Source organism: Asterias amurensis, chromosome 5 (assembly GCF_032118995.1).
Source record: "Asterias amurensis chromosome 5, ASM3211899v1".
NCBI classification, from domain to species: Eukaryota; Metazoa; Echinodermata; class Asteroidea; order Forcipulatida; family Asteriidae; genus Asterias; species Asterias amurensis.
The window spans coordinates 19,950,599-19,977,549 of record NC_092652.1 but is presented as its reverse complement, the minus strand read 5'-3'; the positions used below and the strand labels follow the sequence as shown (position 1 = coordinate 19,977,549).

Here is a 26,951-nt window from a genome sequence, read left to right as displayed (position 1 = left end):
ACTGTCCCAGGATGATACAATAGTGTCTGAAGCTTGTTTTGAGGAAAGAAGGATTTGCTTTATTTTTGTATTATTATTTTTTCTTTTTTAATATAGGTTTTCTCGGTCAAATTTGGTAAATGAGCAGCCAATTTCATTTTCATGCGTTCGAATTAAAGCTGTTTTGCCTCTCCTGTTGTTGCTGCGTTTCTCAAATTCAGAACTCGGCCATTCAATTTCCTTTTGAGTTGAGTCAAATTCCTTTAGCACTATATATGTTCAATTTAGTGTATCGTCATTCTTTTTCGAGACACACACGCCTCAAGAAGTGACTGCGAATTTGGATGCTGCTTTAATGAATTGTTAAATTGTATGACTATTTTGTTTAAAGACAGTGGACACTATTGGTAATTGTCAAAGACCAGTCTTCTCACTTGGTGTAGCTCAACATATACATAAAATAAACAACCTGTGAAAATTTGAGCTCAATCGGTCGTCGAAGTTGCGAGATAATAATGAAAGAAAAAACACCCTTGTCACACGAAGTTGTGTGCTTTCAGATGCTTGATTTCGAGACTGCAAATTCTAAAATTGAGGTCTCCAAATCAAATTCGTGGAAAATTACTTCTTTCTCGAAAACTACTCCACTTCAGAAGGAGCCGTTTCTCACAATGTTTTATACTACCAACCTCTCCCCATTACTCGTTACCAAGTAAGGTTTTATACTAATAATTATTTTGAATAATTACCAATAGTGTCCACTGCCTTTAATCGAATGGCGCAACATTACATTTTGACTAATCATGAAACAAAATCGAATGACCCTTTTCAGTAGCATTCAATTTCGCGCGAAATAGAATAGCTTATTGGTTAAATTGGCTGCTCTTTTTCCGAAATTGGCTTAGAAAACCTATACATATTATGATTTTTTTTTCTTTTTTCTAAGGTTTAACCAAGACTAAAGGAGAATAATTGTCTGCCCTTTTATTTCCATTGACGTAAACTGCTCATTCATAATTGCAGTTGAGCATGGGGAAGCATGCAAAGAAAATGCCAGCCAGATATAAAAGGCCCATTATTGTCCTTGCCCTGCTTTCTTTGTCAATGACTTCTCCCTAGCGAAGATCTCACCCAGATTATATTTGGGTTAACTCAATAAAGTCGATGAGATTATTTTATTCTATTCTATTCATATTCATGGTGTTTCAAAAAAAGAAACGTATCCCAAATGGATTTAAAAAAAAAAGTTTACACGTAAGTGTCGGTTTGACCAAATGTATCCTCAGCTGTTCCGCATAGTTACTTGTGTCAGATTTTAATTGGCTGTGTATAAAACTCAAAATGTTAAGTTCCAGCTGCGACTCAATTGTACAGAGCCCATCACAAAAACTGTGTCGTTTGAGTTCTGTATGACATAATTTGTTTTTCTTTGTTTATTCCCCATTCAAATTTTGAGCAGGTACCAGTGACAGATACACAATACTACCCGAGATAGACGGGATCGACATCGACAAGGAGTTACGCGAGTCTCTGAGCGCCCCGCTGAAAGACGTGAGTCGCCAGCGACTCCGCGCCATCAGGATCAGTTTCAGAAGGCTGGGCAACACTGACAACCGAGTCTCAACGAAGGATATCCTCGTCGTGCTTGGCGAGCACAATGTCAGGATCTCCAACCGGACTTACCAGATGATCATCCGGAAGTTTGAGACGGCGCACGGGGTGGATTATGAAGGGCTGTGGACGTACATGGTGGAGGCCCAGTCCAAGACAGGTTAGTTTGGATTTGGATATTATATTATTAGATTCAAATGAGAAGAGAGAAGGCAATTAATAAATTGCATGTTTAGATGCGGGAGCAAAACCCTAGGGAATTATTCCAGGGAAAACCCACGCAATCAAATAGGGACTGAAAACCCATTCCACATAGTGGGATTAGAACCGAGGTCCTGGAGGTGGAAGGCGAGAAGACACCACTACACCAACCTGACTGCCTAAGGCCCAATTTCATTGAGCTGCTAAGCACACAAATTTGCTGAAATTTTTGCATTGATAAAAACAGGATTACCAACCAAATTTCGACGTGATTTTCAGGATAAGCAAACAACAGCTGAATAACCAGTAACAAGCAATATGTAACACATGGAAATTTGGTTGGTAATCCTGTTTTATCAAGGGAAAAATGTTATGCTGAGCAAATTTGTGTGCTTAGCAGCTCTATGAAATTGGGCCCTGTACATGTGTGTTCTCTGTAATCGTACGCTTCATGAAATCTCTTGCTTGCCCAGGCAGGGATTATATTTGAGGGGAAAACTTTACTCCTTCTTTTTCTTCTCTCCATGGGGTTCTTGGCTAGTACAGCGATTAAGTTCGCTTTTGTGAGAATCCTGAATATTGAAGCGCCTAAAGCGTCACTGAGTGATGGATATGAGCTCTATATAAGAAGCCACTCTCATTATACTTTATTATTCATAAATACCTAATACAGTTTATCCATTCTGATTGGTCGAGAGGGCATCACGAGGGGTTGTTTGAATGGATGATATAACACCAGTAAAAAGTGTTGAAACATGGGCGTGACACGACGAGCTTGCACCTGTGATTAAAAGACAGTTTCTTCATTCCTATTGGTCGAGAGCAACGGCTGAAACAGTTGTGCAACATCACGCGATACGCGCACAGCATCTGCTTATAAGGAGTTGTTTACCCGAGGGCCTTACCATTTCATAGCTGGAGGGGTGTTTGGTTGAAAGAAATCATTGAACAGTTATAATTTTTGCATTTATTTTACCTTTTTACCCAAAAGTGTTGATGTTTTTTGACCGAAAAGGTATTTACAATGTATGAATGGGAATCAAAGTGTGTTGAATCGGTTTTCAACTAGTGGTTTAAACCCGCCGAGGCCTGGTTCTTGATAATTTACCTCGACTTCGTCTCTGTAAAATTTTCAAGAACCAGGCCTCGCCGCGGGTTTAAACCACTAGTTGAAAACCTCTTCACCGCACATTGATTCCCTTATTATTATATAGGTAGAGACAGCATCCAAGCAATCAATCAGAACAAACAGACGACACCTCAGCCGATTCAGCAGCTCGATGCTGCTGATATAGCGTTGGTGGCGAGCATCAGTAAAGCGCTGAAGACGAGCAGCGAGTACGATCTGGAAGAGATGAGGGCAGTTTGTCAGATGAGGGACATCTCAAGACATGGCCAACTACCAAGAAAAATGGTATGTGAAAATTGCTGTAGATTTTTCCTTTTTTATTTATTTTTTATTTTTTTGTATCTACCGCTCTTATGGATCCTTTTCAATTGATTAGAGTTCAACAGTTACATGTCAGACTTTATTTAGCCTTCTGTTCTGTTTCGACACTCCAAAATTGAATATGGGAGTCTTACAGTGATAAATATAGGAAACCTATATTGAAAAATATAGGAGTCCTATATTTATTAATTCAGGAGCTCTATATTGATGAGCATAGAAGTCCTGTGTAGATAAATATGGGATGCTTGGTACTCCACAGCTATCCTTTCTGCGTACTAATAGATGTTACAATAAGATTCGTATTTATTTACTGCCAACATATTTGAGCCAGCATTATGAGCCGACATAAAAGCTTGCGTGCCATTAGGCATCATGGTTATGAATGCTGAATGTGTCTAGCCAACTGGTTTTAATCATCTCTGGCTATACATCTATCATCTCTTCATCACCTTGTCATTGAAATAAATTCTAAATTGTACAAATTGCATCATTTATTTTTTTAAATAAATTATGAAATTATATGATAAATATCACGTGTCGAGCATCTACATGTACATGTGTGAGGTATACAACACAAAAGAGGATGGATTTTATTTGTACAATATGGCAGAATATAATATGAGTGTAACATAGCTACAAACAGTCAAAAATATCTGGACTGTTCCATTCCACTCGGCGGCTCCGCTTTCTGAAATGGAACTGTCCAGATATCACCTTGATTATACTCTGAATGATGTCATCCGATGTTTTGGATGTTGACAAATTTTGCCCCCGAAGGGAATCAAATACAATGGCAATTTACACCACTTTAAAGTGACGATAAATATAATTGTAGGCTTGTTATTGTTTTCTCCCACTCACCTGAGGACCTTGTCTATTGGAAAATGAGAACCAAAATTGAATTTGACATTTCCCTTCCTCTGTAAATAGAAACGCAGTTTATGAACTGCAAAGACCAAGTATCAAAACACCCCCATTTTGAAGAATGGAAAAGTCTTTGTAAAGTTATTGCAAGTACTCAATACAACAGCTGGACCTATTCCATTTACAAATTGGGTTTGTTTATGATTTTGGCCCATTTCAGTTTTCTCTTGTCAAAATAAAATCCATGAACACACCTATTTTTAAAAACAAATTAATTTTTTGAAATGTGCACCATTTATAACCAGTGGTTTTTCAAGAAACTATAAATTTATTAATCTTGAATTAAAAACTTAAACCCCCCTATTTTTACTGATGGAAGAGTCTATAAAGTTTATTATAACGGCTTTGAAGACCAGTCCATTTATAAATAGGGGTGTTCAAATATTTTAGAATGAATTTCTGTATCTGTATGGACATAGATATGTGACCCCTCTGACTGTGTCAATATACCAGTATTTTATTAGCACTCCTCATGAACATGTTGACGAAGATAAACACGCTGTGATTAAGGTCTTTGTCTAAGGATCTTATGAACTTTTACAATAATAATGGACCCTTCCCATGAAATATGCTAATTACATTCACGCATGCATACAGACCCTGTTGGTTGGCAAACACCATAGAGTTGTGCACTAAGCAGACGCGCAATCGCATCTGCGTCAAGCACCCATTAGCCGTGTACAAAACAACGCGTTGTTCCCTCATTTTGCCAACCAAGACGTTAGTGCGCACGCGCTATGTGCAATTTACATATTTCATGGGAAGGGTCTATTGTATCTGCAGAGATACAGAAACATGTAGGAAGAAATCTGAACACCCCCTATCTTTAGATGGATTTGGTCTTCAAGCTGTTATCATAAACTTAAGTATAATCAAGTCACAAAATTACCTAAAGAACACACCACAACAGCTTTGTCTAAATTTACTTCTTTATGTTACTCAATCTTACTAGGTTCCTACCATAAGAAAATATCAACTATTTAAAAAAGTTCCAGCATTTTTTGACTGTTCAGTCAATTTAAATGATAAAAAAAACTGTCATTTAATTGTGTCATATTTCTAATCGTTTCAGCAAAATCTTTAAAAATTTAAACTGCGAACTCATTTGTCTGTAGAATATTATGGGAAAAGTATGAATTATTTTAAAACAAAGATCTGATCCACTTTCACTCAACCCGAAAGAATTTAGAAAAATTGACCATTTCCCTATGTTTCCCGTTCTTACATGGTGTCTACGTTTCTCCTAAAACAAAACAAAATTTTAGTTTCATGCTATTTTGTCAGACAGTTTTACAAGAAAATATATTAGCCATAATGATGATTATATAGAAATGAATGATTTCTTAAGAATAAATGAAACAATTTTTTTAATTACAATCCCATATAATTACTTTTATATTTAAGTACATTGTGTTATCAATGTTTTTTGACAGTTCCGGCGAATCTGCCTGGATCAGCATATCCCATTGGGTGCTACTCTAATGAGGACAATGCTAAAGAGATGCGACGATGAAAAAAACGGTTTAATTAGGTAAGTTGCTTTGTTTCATTTCAGTCCATTAATAAGGGTAAAAAATGATTAGTGAACCTGGAGTAATTTCCATGTGGACAATAAAAAGTACCCGTTATAATCAACTTATTAAATGGATAGTTTAGGAAGGAAGGTCATTAATCGTGATTGTCAAATGGAAAGTTTATTTAGTATCAAATTGGTAATTGGACTAATTGTGGCAAGTTCACCTCATCACACAGGATAAATCTTGGTTGCAACTTATAGAGAGTCAAATTCCCCTGTGTGTTTATTGTGCAGTGCACATATAAGGCGATGCGCGCATGTGAGCCATATCTGTACATGCAATAGACCCCTTGCATGTGTTGTCACACGCTCAAAATGCGCCCTGACTGAGGTCAAAGGAAGCGAATGATTGGACGATAGCTGTTCTTTGTACATGGAAATGTGCGCATCAGTGTAGAATTTCACGTTATGCAAGGGGTCTATTGGACTCTCTAGTGGAAGGCAGCTAGCCGTCTACAATAGTAATGATAATAACCAGACATTCAGTTTTTTGAAAACCAGGTGTTCGTGATGAGTGATGTCAGTAAATTGTGATTGAATTAATTGTTGAGGTCAATTCACCTGGTTCATGGGTTAGAGTTTTTCCAATAACTTACGGTTTGAATTGAATTTCGAAGTCAAATGGGATCACACACTGTATAGCTTTTGGCGTGATATCCCATCAAGGGACTTTGATGAGTAGAAAGTAGAAGTAAAAGATTTGAACAGGAAACAAGGTTAAATGGGTTCACGCTTTGTGTAGCGTTTATATTTTTAGCCAGGGAGCCCTTCTGATGATAACAACAATCTACTGTGTTGTTCAGGAGTTATGACTGTTTCAAATATAAAGTTTCATAATAATAACCAAATAGAAACAAAACAGTACAAATACATTTAACCCCATGTTTGTCTTTCTTCCTAGCTGGCCAGAGTTCATTATGCTGCTTGAAAAAGGTTCAAATTTAACCCCAGAACAAATAAAAACTCCAACGAAGAAGCCTCCCTCGGCAGTCTACAAGCCGCAGCTGAGCCAGAAGAAGCCCCTGAGCCCAAAGGCATCCTTACACCTCCCGTCAAACGACACCAAGCATAAAGCAGGCACCAAACCAAGACCCAAGTCAACTAATGGGCCTGGAAAAGACTCTAAATCAAAAGAAACTGTTGATAACTCGTCAGAGAAACCGCTAGACGCCCAAGATGCATCTACGGGAAACGTCCCTGAAACGAAAGACAACCTGAAAGCGTCAGATGCAGCGGTGAGCAAGCAACCGGCTGGGTCAAAGGTCAAATCCAAGGAGAGTCCAGTGAAACCTAAGATGGCGCAGAAAGTCAAGCAGGACGAAGGTTTGTTGATGAAGCTCTTATCTTTGTTAAAAACAAGTTTTGTTCACTAATTTGTTTGAGAATTCTTTTGAGTGTATGTATTATAAGTTATCACACAAGCGCGAGTGGAATATGGAAAAATATAGCGCTTCTGCGTCCCATATCCAACGAGGCCGAAGGCCGAGTTGGGTATGGGACGCAGACGCGCTATATTTTCTGTATTTCCACGAGTGCGCGTGTTATAACGAATTTATCTTCAAGCAAACTTGGCGCGTGACATAGAACACACAATACGCATGGTAGTGATATTAGCCGTTCAATATAGGTTTTTATCACCACTCCATTCTGCCAATCTGATTGGAGGATTAGCGCGTACTTGAAGATAAAATTATTTAGGACTCTTGTTGCTGTATTGTGTTCTTTGGCAGTAGTACACAGCTTATAGGTGCACCGCAGTAACTCATTTGGCAAAAACAACAGAGCATTATATTTTTCTTACAAGTATTGCCCGTATTATTTTTGATTTAGAGTTTTTATAATTTTCATTTCATCAAGAGCAAAGAACAGACTACTAAGCAGTCATTTGTTTTTGAGAAAAAAAGAATTAGCTGTTTCAAAATGCATAACATAAAAAATTACCTATGGTTTATACAAAATGATGGTTAATGACCTCACACTTTGACCAGGGTCAAGTCTTCCTCTTAAGCCTGTAAAGGCCGGTTTATAGTCGGTTGCGCTATGGTCGCAAGATGGTAGCGTGATGGAAATCTTGACATGGCGATCATAAAAAAACACTGTTTGTAGACCTAAGCATTGACTATAACCTGTGTTTTTTAGGATTGCGCGTCAAGATTCCCATCAGGTGACCATCGCTTGACCGACTATAAACTGGCCTTAAGAAAGGCTCTGCTAGGGTTGTAAAGTGAGGCCATCAAAAAAATGTTTGTCATTTCTTTTTTAGACACATTATCAATCAAAAGCTTGCCTGCACAGCGGAAGGGTAAAGTCATTACATGGAACAGCCCGATCACTGTTCCATTGGACCTAACAACGGCCAGTACGGAACAAGGTCAAAGTTCAAATGGACCTGAAGAGGAGGCGTCCAAAACACCCAATCCTACGGAATCGGTTGACGTTGTTGAAACGTCTGACAAATTGGAAAATGACGATACAAAGACGATACGATCAGAAGCCTCTCTTGATCTGGACGAGAGACCCGAGTTTGAATCTCTGGAACAGGGTGTTGGTAGTGAGCCAATGGACGCAACAGAGCAGGAGTACCTACAGAAAGCCCAGCAGAGGGTTAATAATAACAGCGGATCGGAGATCACCCTGAACGATCCCAGCTCGGAAAACTCAAGTGCAATATCAGATCCAAAGGATGAGGTTTTAAAAGCCGGGGATTCTTCAAGATCATCAAAAGACGATGATGCAGTGAGTGTGGCGCCGTCGGAGACGATGAACAATACGGACATTTTGAATGCAGCTGAATCGAATCTTGAAGATGTGGGAGGATCGGAGACGAGCTCTGTCTTGGACAGAGACGAAACGGAGAGTCAGAAGTCTCTTCAACTTCAGCAGCCCATCAAGCCAAAGGGTAAACCGTCGACCCCGAACGAGAAGAAGATGAGAGCTGTCTATGGAAAGAATCACAGACGGCTGGCACCGTCTCCTCTGGCAAAGAAGGAGAAGAAGTTAACACCTACTGGTCGAACTGCAGCTGCTAAAAAAGGTAGTGTACACCTTAATTTGTTTGTTTAAAGGCAAAGTATAACCTCTTGGTTTCTAAAACCGTTCAATAATTTTAACCCTTAATGTAGATACATACATGTATGCAATCAAACTAACATGTAAATTTCTTTTCAAAAGGCCGTTGTGCTTTTGAGATGTCTTCGTAAATCTGAAGCAATATGTTCATGCAGGAATAATTATCCATGAAAACACAATCTTAGAAGTGAAGTTATATCTGTTTACATTATCATATTACTTCAAGATAACTTGAAAGTTTCTCAAAATGCCTTAGACTATCAATTTTAAGCTCTTGTAGACTTCTAACCAATAGTTTTTATTGCCATTTGTTTTAAGAGTGATTACCGAGCATACATTCCCTTTAAAGTACATACACACTGCTTTTATTGAAAACGAACAGAAGTGAATAGAAATTATTTTCATTTTTTTTTAAATCCTTGTAGTGCCATCAGCGAGGAAGCCCAAAGAGGTCAAGACAAACAAGATGAAATCTTCCACATCTGTTAGAGGGGAGGCAAAAACTAAGAAAGAGAACCCCGTGGAACCAGGTGATTTTTCTTTGAAATAAATTAACATAATTACATGTAGATTTTTGCTGATTATTGGGAGCAAAAAGTACTGAGACGTTTACTTTAAATACTTGTTTGCTATATACATCTGTGTACAGGCATGATGTTCTTCCTACTTAAGTCTGTTTTTCATTTTATTTTTGCCTCTAGCATGTTTAGACAGATCTAAAAAATTATTATAAATCAGGACTGAAAAATATTTATCAGCTTTTTTTGTACATGTGGGTCAGCTCTTGTATTGGAAAATAATCTTCCCATTTTTTATTCTCGGACCAAATATCGTGCCTGTGTATAGTTTGTTACGATACCATTTTTTGGGTTCAGAAAAAAATTACCCTTGCCAAAAAAGCTGCCATTCTCAGGAACTTTTTGAAATTTAAATCTGATTTTAGGGACCCAAATACAAGCATTGAAGTTTGAAGGGGAAGATTATGTCATTATTTTTTATGTAATGCTGGTCAGGCCCCACCCACAAATCCTAGTGTCAGTGTAAAATGTTATGTCACCTAAAAAAGCACTTACATGTACATAGCATGTCATGGCCGGGTGGTTAAGGGCACCGGTATCAAGCTCTGGTGTTTGATCAGCAGAGTGTGGGTTTGAATCCTGGTCGTGACACTTGCTACGTAAAATTAGGGAAGTTGTGCTTTCTGCTCTATCAACCAGGCTTCCGACTGATGATACCCAAGCCTACATCCATATGGGCTGTAAAAAGGGTAACTCTGTTTCAGCCCTAGGAGTAAAGGTGGCAACAGCCGCTGGAAAATGTGAAATAAAATTGTAGCCCACACCTTGGAGTTGCCTTAAGTGTGTCTGGCGACTTGTTTAACAAAATATGAGAAAAGTGCGAGAGTTTGAAATCATTTGATGTCTTGCTGGCCTGTTTATAGGGTTTCAGAGGTTTCGATCTGTCCCCTGAAAGGAGGGGAACTATTGTGTGATATAAAATGCTATATTATTTTTTTTTTCTCTTTGCAGTAGTAGCCTCCCCTCCAGCTACTGTTGAGCGCAGTGATTCCAACCTACAAGAGCTTGATGTGGAGACTAAGTCAATTGTCAGCCAGAGCTCTAATGATTCTAGAGGTGTGTATGAATCAGACTTATTTTTAAAATAAATTGATTACAGTTAGCCATATGCACGCCCTCTCTGTCAGTTGTAGAGATTGTTACCAACGCCACAAAATGACACACACATAGTGATCGACAGCTGGTGATCGATACAAGTAAAAAGTAGCAATCAATGAAAACAATGTTTAAATTGGAAAAGTTTTCTTTAATCAAGCTTTTACAAAATTCTGGGGGTTTGTAATTCCGAACTCCATATGGTGCTTTTTACTGCATTTTTCTTTAAAAAAAATAAAATAAACAGTCCACGGTTTTGTACTTTGTGTCCAACAGATCATCAAGTCTTGCCAAAAGTTCAGTCCAGCCCAAGTCCAAGCCTCAACGGTGACCTGTTCAATGATGATGGGGAAGACTCTTTGTCACAGCACTTACTAGGTACGGTCAAAGATTAAACAATTGGGAACTACATTGTACTGCAATCCTGGCCGTGTTGTTGGGCCCCCCGTCCCCTGTTCAATGTTGGTTCTCATTGCGCATACAGTCTGTGCTCCAGCTGGCGTAACAATATTGATCAGGGAGGGTATGTTTAATCTCACATGTGTCCCAAGTATTTTGGCCGGGATCGTAGTTTTTAGTTTTATGTAGGTTCCCCTTTGGCAGTTTGTACTAACTTTTTACAAGCTGCTTTAAATGTCACATTTGCTCTATTGAATATTTAATATTTCGTTAGCATTATATATTTATTCGAGTAATTCATGGCAATGATTCCTACAGAAGTGGAGAAAGCCAATAATCCGGTCCTTGAGGAAATTGTCCTAGCCTCAGCTGAAGATCCAGAAGAGATTCCCGAGTCGCCTCCCCCACCCCCAAAGGAAGAAGATGGAGAAACAGCTTCCTTCGTCATCCGAGGACAAGAAGTGTCTTACTACAAACCTGACGCTTACGTCGGGAAAGAGACATCGACTGAGGGGCCAAGTCAGACACTGGAGCTCGACTGGATGTGAGTTCAGTTCAGAGTTGGGTTTTTATTTTGTATACAGTCGGCTCTGGTTATAAAGACAGGCATGATATTCTCCCCACTGTGGTCTGGTTTTCGACTTGTTTGCCCTTGGGGAAAATCTTAAAAATTGTGATAAACAGCCAATGTGTTATAAAGAGTACATTTTAATACCTCAAATCTAAGTTTCTGTTTTGTGGTGTGTTTTGTTTCTGTCCTCTTATAACACTAAGGTTCCTGTTTTAAAGAGTCAAGTTAATGGCCAGTCCCAGCGACTGAACCTGTACCTCTGGCTAGCATAGTAAAATCAGTACTTATGGCTTTTGTTTTGAAAAATGTTTTTCGTTATTATTATTTCTTGACTGCACTTTGTTTGTTTGTTTGTTGTTGGGGTTTTTTTCTGGGGGGAGGGGGTAGCAATTTCAGGTACCTAGATTGTACCCTGGCTGTCTAACATTAATGTAGAGTTTTTGAACTACTGACTTTCTATTTTATCTTCTGCATAATAAAGTATACTCCTGTAGGTCCTCTGGCCAGTTCTTACTGATGCAAATAGGCCAGGCCTAATTCCCGTGTCCCCCCCCCCCCCTTTGAAAAAAAAAGTCAGCCAAAATGAAATCAAGAAAAAACAAAAAGTTTGTTCCATTATACACTTAATTAATGTCTCATTATTCTTATTATTATTTAAAAGCTATGGTTACCGTGGCAATGACTGTCGATGCAACTTGTGGGCGATCGAGGACGGTGTTCTGGTTTACTTTATTGGAAAGGTAGCCATTCTATACAACAGTGAGGATCATACACAGCGGCATTACACACAGCACACGGCAGAGATCAAAAGGTAAAACATATTTTCCAATTAAGTAGGATTTGAAACAATTTGATCGGTGGAAATGCGATATGGACAGGTTTGCAATAACACCATGTAATGACTATCTCTAAATGAGTTGGGGTGGTTCTGAAAATGTTTTTTTCTTATTCTTAATATCATTACTATTTCAACAAAAACAAGATCTCTACAAAACAAGAACAGAAAATTGTGTGACATCACAACACAAATTACTATGATAACACCAACAACTTGTCTAAAAGATGAATCCTAGTCCTATGTGAATTCAAGCCCAGTGACTTGAACATTTTGGTTGTGTGATTGTCATTATCAGTATAAATAGGATATAACCACTGGTTCTTTTCAGAACCCCAACACTACTTAAAAGAGATATTCACATGGTGCTGCTGCTTTCAGGGCATACTGATCAAAAGGTTGAGTTGTCAACTACCGAATCTTTCAGAACTAACACTACTTAAAGACACTGGACACTATTGGTAATTGTGAAAGACCAATCTTCTTACTTGCTGTATCTCAACAAATGCATAAAGTAACAAACCAGTGAAAATTTGAGCTCAATCGGTCATCGAAGTTGCGAGACAATAATGCAAGCAAAAATACTCTGTCACACGAAGTTGTATGCTTTCAGATGCTTGATTTCGAGACCTCAAATTCTAAATCTGAGGTCTCGAAAATCAAATTTGTAGAAAATTACTTCTTTCTCGAAAAGTACTCTTCTTCAGAGGGAGCCGTTTCTCACAATGTTTTATACTACCAACCTCTCCCCATTACTCGTTACCAATGTTTTATGCTAATAATTATTTTGAGTAATTACCAATAGTGTCCACTGCCTTTAAAGGAGATATTTACATGGTGTTACCGCAAACCTCTCTTAATCATCAGTATAAGTATCTCATCCATATTCTTTTTTTTTTTTTTTTCCCCAAGTCTTGCTGTTCACAGCAGTAATGTTATCATGGCAACAGGACAAACAGCTGGACTGCCAGAGACTGGACATGCGGTAAGTATTTCGAACATTTTAGACTCGACCAAATTAGGCCACTTGGTTTCTTTCATATAAATACTTTTTTTATTTTTATTCAGTAATAAAACTTTATTTTCCAACACTGAAGAATTTGTTCAAGAACTGGAAAAAATGTAAAAATTATTTGCATTTACAATCGGAAGCTAGTGTTGGAAATTAACACGAGAGGCAGGTTCGAGGCCAGTGTTTTTAGCCTTGGGTTTGTAAACTGACAACCGGACAAGTCACATATTGACTTTTAGTTGATAAATATTTTTTGATTCTGTTGAGTAGGAAAGAATACTAACCCATACCACAAATTAGATAAATCTCAAGATATAGTGCTTGACCATAAAAAAATTCTAAGAAATGTAGTTTTAGAGAAAGTGAAATTCATATAGGATTAATTTTGAGCTCTGGAAGCTCAAACATGATCTGTGTACAGGCATCGGCCCTACCTATGCTAGTTTAAACACCGTGCTTTATCCTGCAACATCCATGTATAATTCCATCATCAATCGACCTTGTTTAATAAAGCAGTCTTGAGCGTGAAGAAGGTGACTGTTGAGAGCAAACGTGTTACAGGCGTCTGGGAAATTCAGTTAGATGTAGCCTTGGGTTTTAGAGGCCAACCTTATTTTGGGCTGTCAGTTTTGGCGCCTTATCTAGGGCAGTGCAAATTAGATTTCTCCAGCCTATATTGTTATATCTTATAACCTTTTTTATGTCAGTAACAAATTTTACCCAGTTCTAAAAAAGATTTCCAGGAAAGTTTAATATGTTTGGGGTTATGTTTTTTTTTGGGGGGGGGGTTTAAGCTAAGTAAAATAAGTGCTTTGAGAATTTATTTATTTGTTTATATTTTTGTTTCATTTTATTTTTATTTTATTTTATTTTTTATTTTTCATAAAAATAACTTGATTGATCCTTTGTGATTATTTGATTGATAAATGTTAACAAGTTTGATTGATCTTGACTGATTTGTATTGATGATTTGGTGGTTTTGTGCTTCTAGGCTTGTATTCATGTGTGGAGTGCCGAGACTCTGGAGACATTGTACACAGCGGGAGAAGGCTACTTTGAGAAAGCCGTCTTATGTTTAAATTTCTGCAAGCAAGAGGTGAGAATTTCAAAATAAATCGAATTTTAAAACAGTTCAAATGTTAAAGGGAGGGTATACCTTTGGTCATTACCCCAAAATTAACCACCAGTTCTATTTTCAGCAGCTCCACTACTCATATGGTGTTACCGCAAACCTCTATAGTTATACTTCTACTATGCAAAGTTACAAATCCTACTTACTCCAAAAATGAATGACCATAAAATCTTATCTGGTAAGAAGCACTGGCAGGTGCAAACACAAAATTAATTATATTAACATTGGAAAAAAGAACAGTTCTATTACTGGTATTGCATCATGTTAATTCGGTTCACATTATGCCCTCACACTGCCGAAAAAAAAAACCTGAATTTCAAATGTTACTTGTTACCTTTTTCAGGATTATCTAGTCGCAGTTGATGACAGTGATGAGCACACAATGTCTATCTGGCACAGCTCTTCTGGAGAGAGACTAGCAGACAGTGTGGTGAGTTTAGCTTGAATCACTTCACAACTGTGTTTTTAGAGATGAGTGGAGGCTTGAAAAGGGTCCTTCGCATGGCGGAACCGGCAGTCGATTTTATGAAACGAGTTAAGGACGAGTAACTCGTTCTAACTTAGGATTAATCTTAAGGTCTGCATGCTACAGTGCGGGGTTGGGACTCGTCCTAAGTCCTAAGATTAATCTTAAGTTAGGAAGAGTTTGGCGAAAATCGACGGCAGGGTGCACAATATAAAAAGCTCTTATGCGGGTGTGATGCTTTGATTTTTAAAAGGGCAAGGGCACCAAGATGTTTTCTTCTTGGTAAAAGACACCTTCTAAAATGCAAATTTACCTTAGAGCATTTCAAGGGGCACCAAAGCAATGACCAGGGGCAACAAAGGCAATCGCCTCTGTGAAGTATCTCTTGTGTTCACTTTTTAAATCCTTTTAATTAAATTTGTCCACCCTTTTCATCTGCGTGTCTCTTTTCTACATGTGTATTTGTAGTATCACTTTGTATGACTTTTTATCTTTTGTAATAAGCAAATATTTTTGCAATAAAATATCTGAATGCAAATATCTAAATACTTATCGCAGCTTTTAACTGAGGTGGTGTGTCAGGTTGCGTTCCATCCCACCAACCCAAACCAGCTCGTCAGCGTCGGAAAAGAGCATCTTTGTTTCTGGCAGCTACAGAAGGATCCCTACACCATCGAAGAAACAATGATCGCTAATTATGAGGTCAGTAAGGAGTGGTTTAAAGGGAGGGTACCTTTGGTAAATCCTCCAAAAATTAATGACCATAATTTTTTTTTAACTACCCACTCTTAATATAAAATTTTGAATATTGATTGGCGTCGTAATATAATCTATACACTGAAGAACAAAGAAATGCCTCAAAAGAATCAGATATTTTAGATCAAAGGTCTCCAACATCAGTGGTTTTCAATGGCTTTTCCTGGCTTAAATAAACAACTGTGTCTTTGTAGTTTAATCAGGAATGAAATTGATGATCTTGGCCAGCTGGGTATTGTGTCTTCTTTTTTGTTTGTCAATATCCTTGCCCAATGGTGCTGGTTTTCCCCAGTTGGGTTTTACTCACACATCCCTAAAAAAATTTAAATATTGACAATTTTGAATGGCCCCTTATCCCATGAAGTGAGCCTGTTTCTTAAATTTAGTCTTGGCATATTTTCAGAATGACATTGTGGAATAAAGCAGTGCTGTTGCTATCATGAATTATATGCCTTGTTTCTTATACTTTCTTTCTTACCTTGCAGCTATGGTTCCATAGTGTACTCTGTCTATTTTAGGCCATGAAGCAGTTAACTGATTGACCGATTTGATAATTGAGTTGATTGATTGAAAATTTTGATTTATTTTTAGAATTTTTTTGAAAAAATTTCTGCTGATGACTTTTGTATGTAGCTTAGTTTTTGTACATAGTACTCTAAGGCTGTTTTTCAGCAACAGCGCATAATATTGTAAGTTTCTTTTTAATATTATTCATTATCATTATTATCTTGTAGACAAAGATGAAAGCCAAGTACGTCATTTGTTTGACCTTTCACCCCAACGGCGCCCTCTTGACCGGTGATTCTAACGGGACGATATACCTCTGGCATAAAGATGGAAATACCATTGCCCATACCATCACCCATGCACACAATGTAAGTATTCAAGGGAGCTTTAAGGCCCAATCATCACACAGGCCACGATAACGAGAATGAAAACGACAACGATAAAAATGCCTGCCCTTGATTGGTTGAATTGCTCCACGCAGAATAAGCCAACGCTTATTTAACCAATCAAGGGCGTGCATTTTTATCGTTCTCGTTTTCGTTCTCGTTCTCGGGGTCTGTGTGACTGGGCCTTTTGTCACTGATTTGTTTAGTTATCCTTTGAAAGTTTGTAGGTTTTGAGGCATTGCATTGTGAGGTATGAATGTATATTCGGTTTGCGGTAACACCATGTGTTTACATTATCTACTCTGCTGTGTAGATTTTGAGAATTTGTCTTGCTATTTATTCTACTGCCACGGAGTAGATTTCAGATATTGAGAGAGCTATGATCTGAAAAGAACTGTCCTGCTTATTAACTTCTACTTGGGTGGATCGTAGGAAATCTCCCAGAAACTTAGTGGATTGAGGGTACTTCTCAGTATATTTAATCAACTGTCGCAGCTTGAGTTCTCAGTTAGTTTCAACATTTTGACTGGCTTGCTCTAGACTGAAGACTTTCAAGGTTTCAACATCATTAGGAACATGACAAAACAAGTCAAGCAAAGTCTTTATTTGTCTATGAAAATAAATCTTCTTTTTAAAATTGATTTGTACCCAAATTTTTAAAAACAAGGGACTACCTAATTGTGGTGTCATGTGTTTTCATTGCAGGGTCCAGTCTTTTGGTTGATGTACACAAAGAATACTTTGATATCTGGAGGTCGAGATGGGATTGTCCAGACATACTCACTGACTTCCAAGGGAACAGACTTCACTGGAAAAATTCAGGTTAGTTGATGTTCTTCCAGGGTGGACTTTAAATTTTGTATAAAAAAAATTAACAAAATATATACTATTTTTTGCAAAAGTATGAAGGTTATTAGATTAGTTCACCAAAACTAGGGTTGTAAGCCACCTAAATTGTAGACACATTAAAAAATTTATGGTATTTCCTGGTTTAAGAAGATTTTGTTTTGATGTCTTGCAGCTACCTCATGTGGAAGGGGGTGTACGTACTATCCAGATATACAAGGACAATATGTACATCGGCACCACATTGAACTGTATTCTAAGTGCTAACGTAACATTAACAAGTGCCGGACCCCTGGTTACTGGCGCTACGATCAACAATGCACCCATTACACAGGTGAGTACAAAGTTAATCAGAAATAATAATAATAATAATAATAATAGTGGCTTCTTGTATTGCGTGTATATTCGTCACTCAGTGACATTCAACGTGCTCCAACATTCAGTATTTTTTTCTGCAAGGTATGTGGGACTACGTTTGAAGTATGAGACCAATCCTTTAGATATCACCATGTAATGGTTTGAAAAAGGGTTGTGGCGAACATGCAGCCAATCAAACCAGGAACACCAGGGTATATTATAAACCCCTTCTGTTTTTTGATAAGTGCACTGGTTCTATTACGTGTGTTACACAACACACGTGACAAACGGCTTTACGTCCTATCCAAAGGACGCAGCAATAATGATTAAGTGTCTTTTGGGGTAGATTTCACAAAGAGTTAGGACTAGTCCTAACTTAGGACTAGTCCTAGGGGATATCAACCTTGGGGGATATAAAACAATGTATGGCTAGTTACTCGTCCTAACTCGAGATAAGACTAGTCTTAACTCTTTGTGAAAACCACTGCAGGTGTCATGACTAAAAACTCACACTCTGCTGATATAAAACACTTTTTTATATTTTGGAAAGTTTGACAATGGATGCTATCTATCTACATTGCATCTGTCTCTCTATCTTTCTACAAAAAGTGAAAAAATTAGACTTGACAAAACAATTATTGTGTAAAAAAAAAACAGGGCCACTATGATGAAGTACATTGCATAGCAACGCATCCGATCAAAAACAACCATTTCTTCACTGCCGCCTACGACGGTATTGTTTGTCTCTACGATGCCAGTTTACACAAAGCGTTGTGGAAGTATGTGGTGAAAGGTATCAATGCAACATGCATGGACGTTGGTCAGAACGGAGAAATTATCGTTCTAGGAGCTAAAGACGGAAAGTAAGTGTTTTGTTTTTTTTAAGCATGTTTTTAAAGATTACGATTGAGGCTTTTATTCACGTTTGCGTGTAAGATATTTGTTCTGCAGAATTTGTTTAGTGTTACTTAACACAAACAAACTTTGATTTTCTTATAACCACCGAGCTTTGGGGTCTTTCCAACGAGTCCAAGACGGACAGTAAGTGGGTTTTTTTAAGCTCTTTTTTTTTAAAGATTACAATTAAGTAGTTTATGCACGTCTGCATGTAACTCTGATTTTAATTTGTACTGCAGAATTTTTGTTAAGTGTTATTTACCACAAACAAACCTTGCTTTATATTGCTTAACCATCAAAGCTGTGAGCCCCTACCCTCCCATGTTTTTAAAGATTACACTGTTAATGCATGTTCGCATGTACGTAACTCCCATTTAAATTTGCACTGCAGAACTTACACAAGCCATGCTTAATACTGCTTAACCACCAAGTCCAAGACGGACAGTAAATGTTTTTTTCAAAAGCAAAGATTACGAGTGAGACTTTTATGCATGTCTGCATGTCTCGCATCTCAATTTGTGCTGCAGAATTTTTGTAGTGTTTTTTTAACAAAAAGAAAAACAGTGCTTAATATTGCTTTAAACCATCAAACTTTTGGCCTTAACCCTACCACTGTACGCCCCCTCCCCTCTTGAAAAAAAGATCCCACATTGCGTCAGTCTTTATTTAGAATTTATACATGCTATCCCAAAGTGGAATGAGTATTGCACATGTACAGTATATGCTTTTATTTGTTCTTTTTGTTATAGAAAATAGAATAAGCTGTTGCAAACAATTTAACAACCAAAAGCACCCTATGGTATAGACGATGTGACCTTTATTTACATTCAAACCGCCCTCTGTTGAAAAAACACTGTATACGTCATGTTTCACTGGGCAAAAAGAAGCGTAGTCATGGTAAGATTGCATACACTTTCTAGCTGGCTGCCAAAACACAAAGGTTTTGCCCAGTGGTCTGCGCACGAATCATGTTATGGTTTTCGAGTCACGTCAGAGGTCACATCGTCTATAAATGCAAAATATAGTTAATGGCCTGACATTTGGACCCTAGCAGAGTCTTTCTCAAAGGCTAAAAATGCTTCTTATTTAAATATGGACATTTTTGCCCTTTGGGTATTCAACCTTGTTCCCACCACCTAACCCCCAGTTTGCTTTGTTTTTGTATATTCTTCTTGCATCCTCGTTTTCTCCTCTCTTGATCACTCCACTGCACAACCTTCCCACACCCTGTTGCCGTGGTGATGATATCACTGCATGACATCACTTGCATGGTAATCCAACACCACATGACCAGTCAGGGGAACAGGTAAATTGTTGATTAGATTTTTTGTATTTTGTATTTTGTATTTTATTTTGTTTTTATTTTTTTTTGGGGGGAGAAGCTATTTGTATTTTTTCAGACAGGCAACTTCGGTTGAAGGAAACAGAGAAGATCCCCCCTATACATGTATAGCACAGTTGTACATTTGTTTTAGCTTTCTAGTGTGGCACTACAAGTTAAGAAAAAAAGAAGAAGAAAAATCAGCTGATCAGAACCCAACTCCATGGCTCTGTTTCCTGCGGAATTCTGCACTTAGAAATACATTCTGCAACATTTCATTTCAGTTATTTTAGTTGTGAAGCCAAGGACTCTCGGAAAAATGTGGGAGGAAAACCCCAGAAAAGTGTTCCAGGGAAAAATGCCGCAAAAAAACCCCATTCCATTTAGTGCCCCTTGCATGATTTGAGCTGGGGTCCTAGCGGTTGAAGGAGAGAAAAGATACCACTACGCCAACCTGACCAGCCTTAAGTTCAAACTAGGTGCTGTAAACACCGAACTGTGCAGTAAGCAGAGCCATGAAATTGGGCCCAGCTAAAATGTTGTATGACAATTGAATTGTTCACCACATGTTTATTATTTCAGATTGTTTGAAGATAACATTGCTAATGCAAATTGTTATGTACTTGTAACGATTTTCAAGGGCATTTAAGAAGTAACTAAAATTATAACTATAGTTAACTTTAGGGTAAAAGAGCTGGTGTGCTCGTTGTTCATAAAAGTTGCCTTGTGTGTCATGACCCTTATATGACAAATATTTTCTTTTGCAGTCTGGTTGTGCTAACAATCGGTGAAGAGGAAGTTCAAGAAACAAATCGCATTAAACTAGGTCGGCAACAGATCAATTTCATCAAGTTTGCTCCTGGTAAGTGGAACGTCCACCATAAAAAAGTCTGTCAAAGTTTGCGAATTAAAGGCAGTGGACACTATTGGTAGTTACTCAAAATAATTATTAGCGTAAAACCTTTCTTGGGGACGAGTAATGGGGAGAGGTTGATGGTATAAAACATTGTGAAAGAAGTAATTTTACACGAATTTGATTTTGAGACCTCAAGTTTAGAACTTGAGGTCTCGAAATCAACCATCTAAACGCACACAACTTCGTGTGATAAGGGTGTTTTTTCTTTCATTCTTATCTCGCAAGTTCGATGACCGATTTGGTTCAAATCTTTACAGGTTTGTTATTTTGTGCATATTATGTTGAGATATACAAAGTGAGAAGACTGGTCTTTGACCATTCCCAATAGTTGCCATTGTCTTTAAAGTCATATCATGAATATTCTATAATTACCAATTAATTATTGCTAGATGTTATTTAATTTTGAAGTCTCAGATTTACACAAGTTGAAGGAAATAATTATTTACATTTACCTTTCTTGCTTGCCCTTGTTCATGTATGTGTATTTTCATGCGTATTTGTCATGTTTTTTATTTTGCTGTTTGTATATTTATATATTTGTATATTTCAATGCTCTTTAGGACCATGAAGAGGAGAGCCTCTAGACAGGAACTGTGTTTCTTTTAATCCTTCAGGCTCCATGCCACCTGTTTCTTTTTCCTTCTCTGTATTTTAATTGCTCATTGCTGTATCTTTTTATGTTTTTACCTAATTATTGTGCATTATTGTATTTTTTTATCTACCCGAGAAATGAAATAAATACAAAATTAGAAACTGCACAAAATCTAAATTTTACAGTGAAAGATGACACTTATAAACTAACAACCTTTTACTATGCCATGGTAGGAGGTGAAATCTTTGCAGCAGCTTGCCACGACGCCATCTTAATCTTAAAAGTGGTTGAGTCTGGGAAGACGTTGGAACGGCTCGGATCATTTGAAGGTCATTCCACAGCTGTAACAGCATTTGATTGGTCAACCGATGACGGGAGTGGAAAGATGTATTTGCAGAGCAGTTCTGTCAGCCATGAATATTTGTGCTGTAAGTTATTACTGACCAAAAAATATGAAAGTTTGAGTTTTTAATGTTTTGAGTTTGCTAAGATTACATTAGAGGTCGTTTTTATCAGCATTTGACAAGCGTATAACAAACCATACACTTTTCAATACCCCCTCCAGCCTCTCCCCTCTAAACGTAAAAAAAAAAGTTGTTTTCATCACACTACTCTACGTAGAGATACTTGAATGTAAATCGCATGCAAACCCTGTATATTATGAACACAGATTTAAGAATGTACAAATTTCCTGACACAAGACACAGCTTATCTGACTTTCAAAATGTCAAACAGACAAAACAAAAGAACACTTCATCTTACATGTATTTAACATGAGTTTTTTTTCTTCAGAAAACGAAAGCATAAGCCGGGCATTAAAGCCATTATACACTTTCAGTAAACAGTATTGACCAAGTCCCACACTTCGTGTATCACAACTTATATATAAAATAACAATCCTGTGGAAATTTAGGCTCAATCGGACATCGGAGTCGGGAGAAAATAACGGGAAAACCCACTCCTGTTTTCGCGCGCTTCGCCGTGTCATGACATGTGTTTATAACAAATCCGTAATTCTCGCTAACGAGAATTTATATTGTTTTACCGTTTTCTCAAAAAGTAAAGCATTTCATGGACTAATATTTCAAGAGAAGTCTTTCACCATTACCTTCTGTAAACCCTGTAAATTATTTGTAAATCTGTGAACTTTTCCTGTACCAAAAGGGTCCAATGGCTTTAAACCCTTTCTAGTGAAAATGTTGATAATTGTGAATTCCCCTCTTAATGAGCCTATTCAATCACAATCCTCCGTTCTCTTTTCACGATGAGGCAAGGCAAAATTTTTATCAGTTTCCTTTTGTAAAACTGTTTAGGGGATGTCGAGAGCTGTAAAATGTGGGAGTATTCTTCGGATTACAGGAATACCAGCTGGATCTCACAACATTGTCTCTCGGGATACACAAGAGCTGGTGAGTTTACTCAAACAAATCCGAGTCACATTTTCATTTGTTTAGTTTGATGAAGGTTTTTTTCAAGAGTAAAAGATCAGATGGCATAAAAGCTAGTTGAAACTTTTAAAAACTATGTACAAGATGGCATTAGGGCTATAGGAAGTTTTGTAAAATTATTCGAAGTAAACACATTAAAATGTTTCATGCACACAGAATGTGAGTAATTTTTGTGCTTAAAACCCTGCGAGCCCTCTGCCCTGTCAGATTTACACAAATGTCATGGTGACTGCAGCTACTATAGTGCTCAATCTCAAATGTGTCTTTACATTGTATTGATTGCAGGTGTTTGGGGAACCAGCGAAGAAAGTGCTTTTGTAAATAGCATTGACAGGAATGAGGACCAGTGCCTTTTGGTTTCGGGTACCGATGATGGTGTTATGTCGTTGTTCAAATACCCTTGCTCCAACCAAGAGGTATGTCACACATTGATGACATTCAAATATAAATTTTAATTTGAACTATTTTAGTTTGCTGTGTCTGTTCTAAAATGTCATACCTTGAGTTTGTAACAACTCCTTTGAACTTGTGTTTTTTAATGTTCCTTTACTTCTGTGGTTTTTATTTTGTTGGTCATCGCCCTAGTGTTTTTTTTAGGATGGTTGTAAATATCTCTGTCAATGTGTATTTTGTCATGTTTATAATTTTTTAGTTCTTACAAATTTATCTTGTGTGGTTATCGTAAGATGCACACTGTGGATAACAGTTTCCATCTTTGTTAATGTAATGTTTATATCGAATTGAATTGAACATTGAACATAGGCCTAAGCATATCTTGCACAAGATAGGCTCTTGGCAAACGTGTTGTCTTTTCGATTGTGTTATTGTTATATATTTTGCTTACTGCTTATTATAAGATTGTATGTGTGTTTTCTCTTTGTATTTTTATATGTTGCTGATTTTTATATTTGTGTAAAGCGCTTTGAGACCATGCATAAGGCGCTTTAAAAATGTTCCTTTATTATTTTATTATTTTTTTTATGTTGCACTCTTTGCGTTATTGGTGTTATTTGCACCTCTAGTAGGGTAGCGAGATATGTCATTTTTAAACATGACAATAATTAAATAACAATTGGTTGTTATAAAGCAGATATCCTAGTAGCTGATATCCTAAAGGTGCTTTACCACATTATTATAAATCCCTGTTCATTTGGGCACACTTTTCGACCATTTCACACGTACATGTATAAACTGTATTATTACTGAAACATGTACGTGCCTGTATTTATTTATTTTAATTTTTTTTTAATTTTAGGTCTCTTGTTGGTTTGTAACTCTACTTCTCTTATTTTTGTAATTTATATAGTTTTGATATTGATTGTGTATACTTGTATTTGGCCACGGATGTCAAGTTTCCATGCTTTTTAACGAGGACAATAAATAATCTAATAAAATCTAATTATGAAGGAAAACAAATTAATATACATATTATTGCCTGTACAAACACAATATTAATCTCACTTTCCTTGCTTCTCCTGTTTACAGAGTGGTAGAAGAAGCATCCAGGCTCACTGCAAGGACGCCCCCATTGTCCGATTCCTGCCAGGTGGAAGGATGGTACTGTCTGCTGGTGGATCTGATTGTTCAACAGTCCAATGGATAATGAAAGGATAATTTTGATTGATGATTTATTGATTGATTGATTTACAGTAAAGACAGTGGACACTCTTGGTAATTGTCAAAGACCAGTCTTCTTGGTGTTTCTCAACATAAGCATGAAATAACAAACTTGTGAAAATTTGAGCTCAATTGGTCATTGAAGTTGCGAGATAATAATGAAAGAAAATACACCCTTGTCACACGAAGTTGTGTGCTTTCAGATGCTGGATTTCGAGACCTCAAAATCTAAATCTGAGGTTTCAAAACCAAATTCGTGGAAAACTACGTTACTTCAGAGGGAGTCGTTTCTCACAATGTTTTATACTATCAACAACTCTCCATTACTTGTACTAAGTAAGTTTTTATGCTAACAATTATTTTGAGTACATACCCATGTCCAGTGCCTTTAAAGCCATTGGACACTTTCGGTAAACAGTATTGTGCAAAGTGTATCACAACTTATATATAAAATAACAAACCTGTAAGTTATTTGTAAATCTGCAAAAAATAGTGAATGGCCCGACGTTTCGACCCTAGCAGAGTCTTTCTCGAAGGCTAAGTGAAACATTAGCAGTGAAGTGGAAATACATGAATGGGGTTAGAAAGCATACAGATAAAGCAAGGGGTAAACAATGAATAGGGGGACAAAGGGGGGGGGTGTAGGGAAGCGACTGGCTCGAACTTGTGAACTTTTATTTTTTTTTTCTGTTTCGAAAGTGTATAACGGCGTAAATGCAAGTATGTTTTGTATATGGATTTTCTTTCCATGTAAACAGATTTTGAGAAAGAGGTCATTTCTCACTCAAATATGATATGTTTCCTGAAGCTTTTTTTTTTCAGGCATCTGAAAGCACATTTGTGCAATAAGGGTGTTTTTTCTTTCATTGTTCGAGTCCAAACTTTCACAGGTTTGGTATTTTATTCATATTGTTGAGATACACCAAGTGAGAATGCTGGTCTTTGACAATAACCAAACGTGTCCAGATTCTTGCGAACAAATGTTACCTTAATATTCGCATAACTCTGTTATAGGACACTCTTAGTTAATGCAAATATTGTTTGTCCATGGATTTTCTTTTCACGGGAAAGTACTGAGTAAACATTGCTTAACACACATCGGTACGTATAAGTCAAACTATTTTGGTTCTAGTGCTAAAATATGGGATTGAATTGCCTGTAGCTGTAAGGCAAACTAGGTATTCTACGATGTTCACGAAGTGCTATGATTAATCTATCGATCTCGAGTAAGGACGAGTATTCCGTCCTAACTTAGGATGGGTCTTTTTCTTCAACTGCGCCATGCATTAGATCTTGTCTTTGTACCCCAAACTTATCTTATGTCACAGTCTTTATTATTATTATCATTTCAAGTACCTTCCAGTTATGGACATTCATTAAAGACACTGGACACTATTGCTAATTGTTAAAGACCAGTCTTCTCACTTGGTGTATCTCAACATTCAAATAACAAACCTGTGAAAATTTTAGCTTGATTGGTCGTCGGAGTTGCGAGACAACTATGAAAGAAAAAAACACCCTTGTCACACTTAAGTTGTGTGCTTTAGATGCTTGATTTCGAGACCTCAAATTCTAAACTTGAGATCTTGATATCAAATTCGTGGAAAACTACTCCTTTCGCAAGAGCTACGTCACTTCATAGGGAGCCGTTTCTCACAATGTTTTATACTATCAACCTCTCCCCATTAGTCGTTACCAAGTAAGGTTTTATGCTGACAATTATTTTGAGTAATACCAATAGTGTCCACTGCCTTTAAGTTTGAGCGACAAGACGTTCATGGCAGCAAGTGAGTGTGCGAAATATATAGAATAACTGGTACCATATGACTGAATGTTTTTGATTTAATAAATTTCTCTAAATCTTGCCAGACGTGGGTTGGGTGTAGGAGTCTTAACTTATACTGTTGTGATGCATCCATATTAGATGAATAAAGCATTCATAGTGTCTGAAACTATTCTTAAAGAAAAGTAGTTAAACCTTTTAATTGGTATTTGTGAAAACTTTATGGAGAGTGCATTATTTATTTTGTTTCACAATGTTAATTATTGTAGATAACCTTGTAAAATACTAAGAATGAATAATATTTTGTGAGTGCACAATAAAATATATTGATAAATAGTTAACGATCCTCGATGATCGCAAAACCCTGTTGCCACTTGTTTGTTTATGTAATAAACATTTTGTTGCTTATTTCTTAGCATCAATTCAAAATATTTATTACAGATATTGTTCTTATATTTATATTTGTAACAAAGTTTAAGCCCCCAAAAAGAAGTTTAAATAATTGTTATCCCCCCCAAAATAAAGTCAAACTGTACGAACATATTACAAAACAACATTAGATGGAACTAGAGATTGAGAGTTTGTGAACAAACTCAAGGTGTTCGGTTTCCGGGAGTAAAAGCCTGG

At 37.2% G+C, this 26,951-nt stretch overlaps 1 protein-coding gene across 3 annotated transcripts in view; it reads left to right on the top strand.

Annotated features, from left to right (window-relative positions):
- The window catches only part of LOC139936949 (uncharacterized), a 51,653-nt gene extending 25,020 nt beyond the window's left edge, over positions 1-26,633 (top strand). For all 3 annotated transcript variants that reach the window (XM_071931812.1, XM_071931811.1, XM_071931813.1), the window contains exons 4-26: positions 1,439-1,750; positions 3,006-3,205; positions 5,599-5,696; positions 6,643-7,064; positions 8,005-8,775; positions 9,236-9,340; positions 10,340-10,444; positions 10,760-10,861; positions 11,201-11,426; positions 12,115-12,264; positions 13,201-13,273; positions 14,292-14,396; positions 14,776-14,862; positions 15,457-15,600; positions 16,389-16,529; positions 17,253-17,369; positions 17,569-17,727; positions 18,408-18,613; positions 20,736-20,830; positions 21,710-21,904; positions 22,790-22,885; positions 23,210-23,340; positions 24,410-26,633. In XM_071931812.1, coding sequence (XP_071787913.1) covers positions 1,439-1,750; positions 3,006-3,205; positions 5,599-5,696; positions 6,643-7,064; positions 8,005-8,775; positions 9,236-9,340; positions 10,340-10,444; positions 10,760-10,861; positions 11,201-11,426; positions 12,115-12,264; positions 13,201-13,273; positions 14,292-14,396; positions 14,776-14,862; positions 15,457-15,600; positions 16,389-16,529; positions 17,253-17,369; positions 17,569-17,727; positions 18,408-18,613; positions 20,736-20,830; positions 21,710-21,904; positions 22,790-22,885; positions 23,210-23,340; positions 24,410-24,538 — 4,169 coding nt within the window. In that variant the 3' untranslated portion in view covers positions 24,539-26,633. The remainder of the gene's footprint in view (positions 1-1,438; positions 1,751-3,005; positions 3,206-5,598; positions 5,697-6,642; positions 7,065-8,004; positions 8,776-9,235; positions 9,341-10,339; positions 10,445-10,759; positions 10,862-11,200; positions 11,427-12,114; positions 12,265-13,200; positions 13,274-14,291; positions 14,397-14,775; positions 14,863-15,456; positions 15,601-16,388; positions 16,530-17,252; positions 17,370-17,568; positions 17,728-18,407; positions 18,614-20,735; positions 20,831-21,709; positions 21,905-22,789; positions 22,886-23,209; positions 23,341-24,409) is intronic.
- Positions 26,634-26,951: the final 318 nt, after the last annotated feature.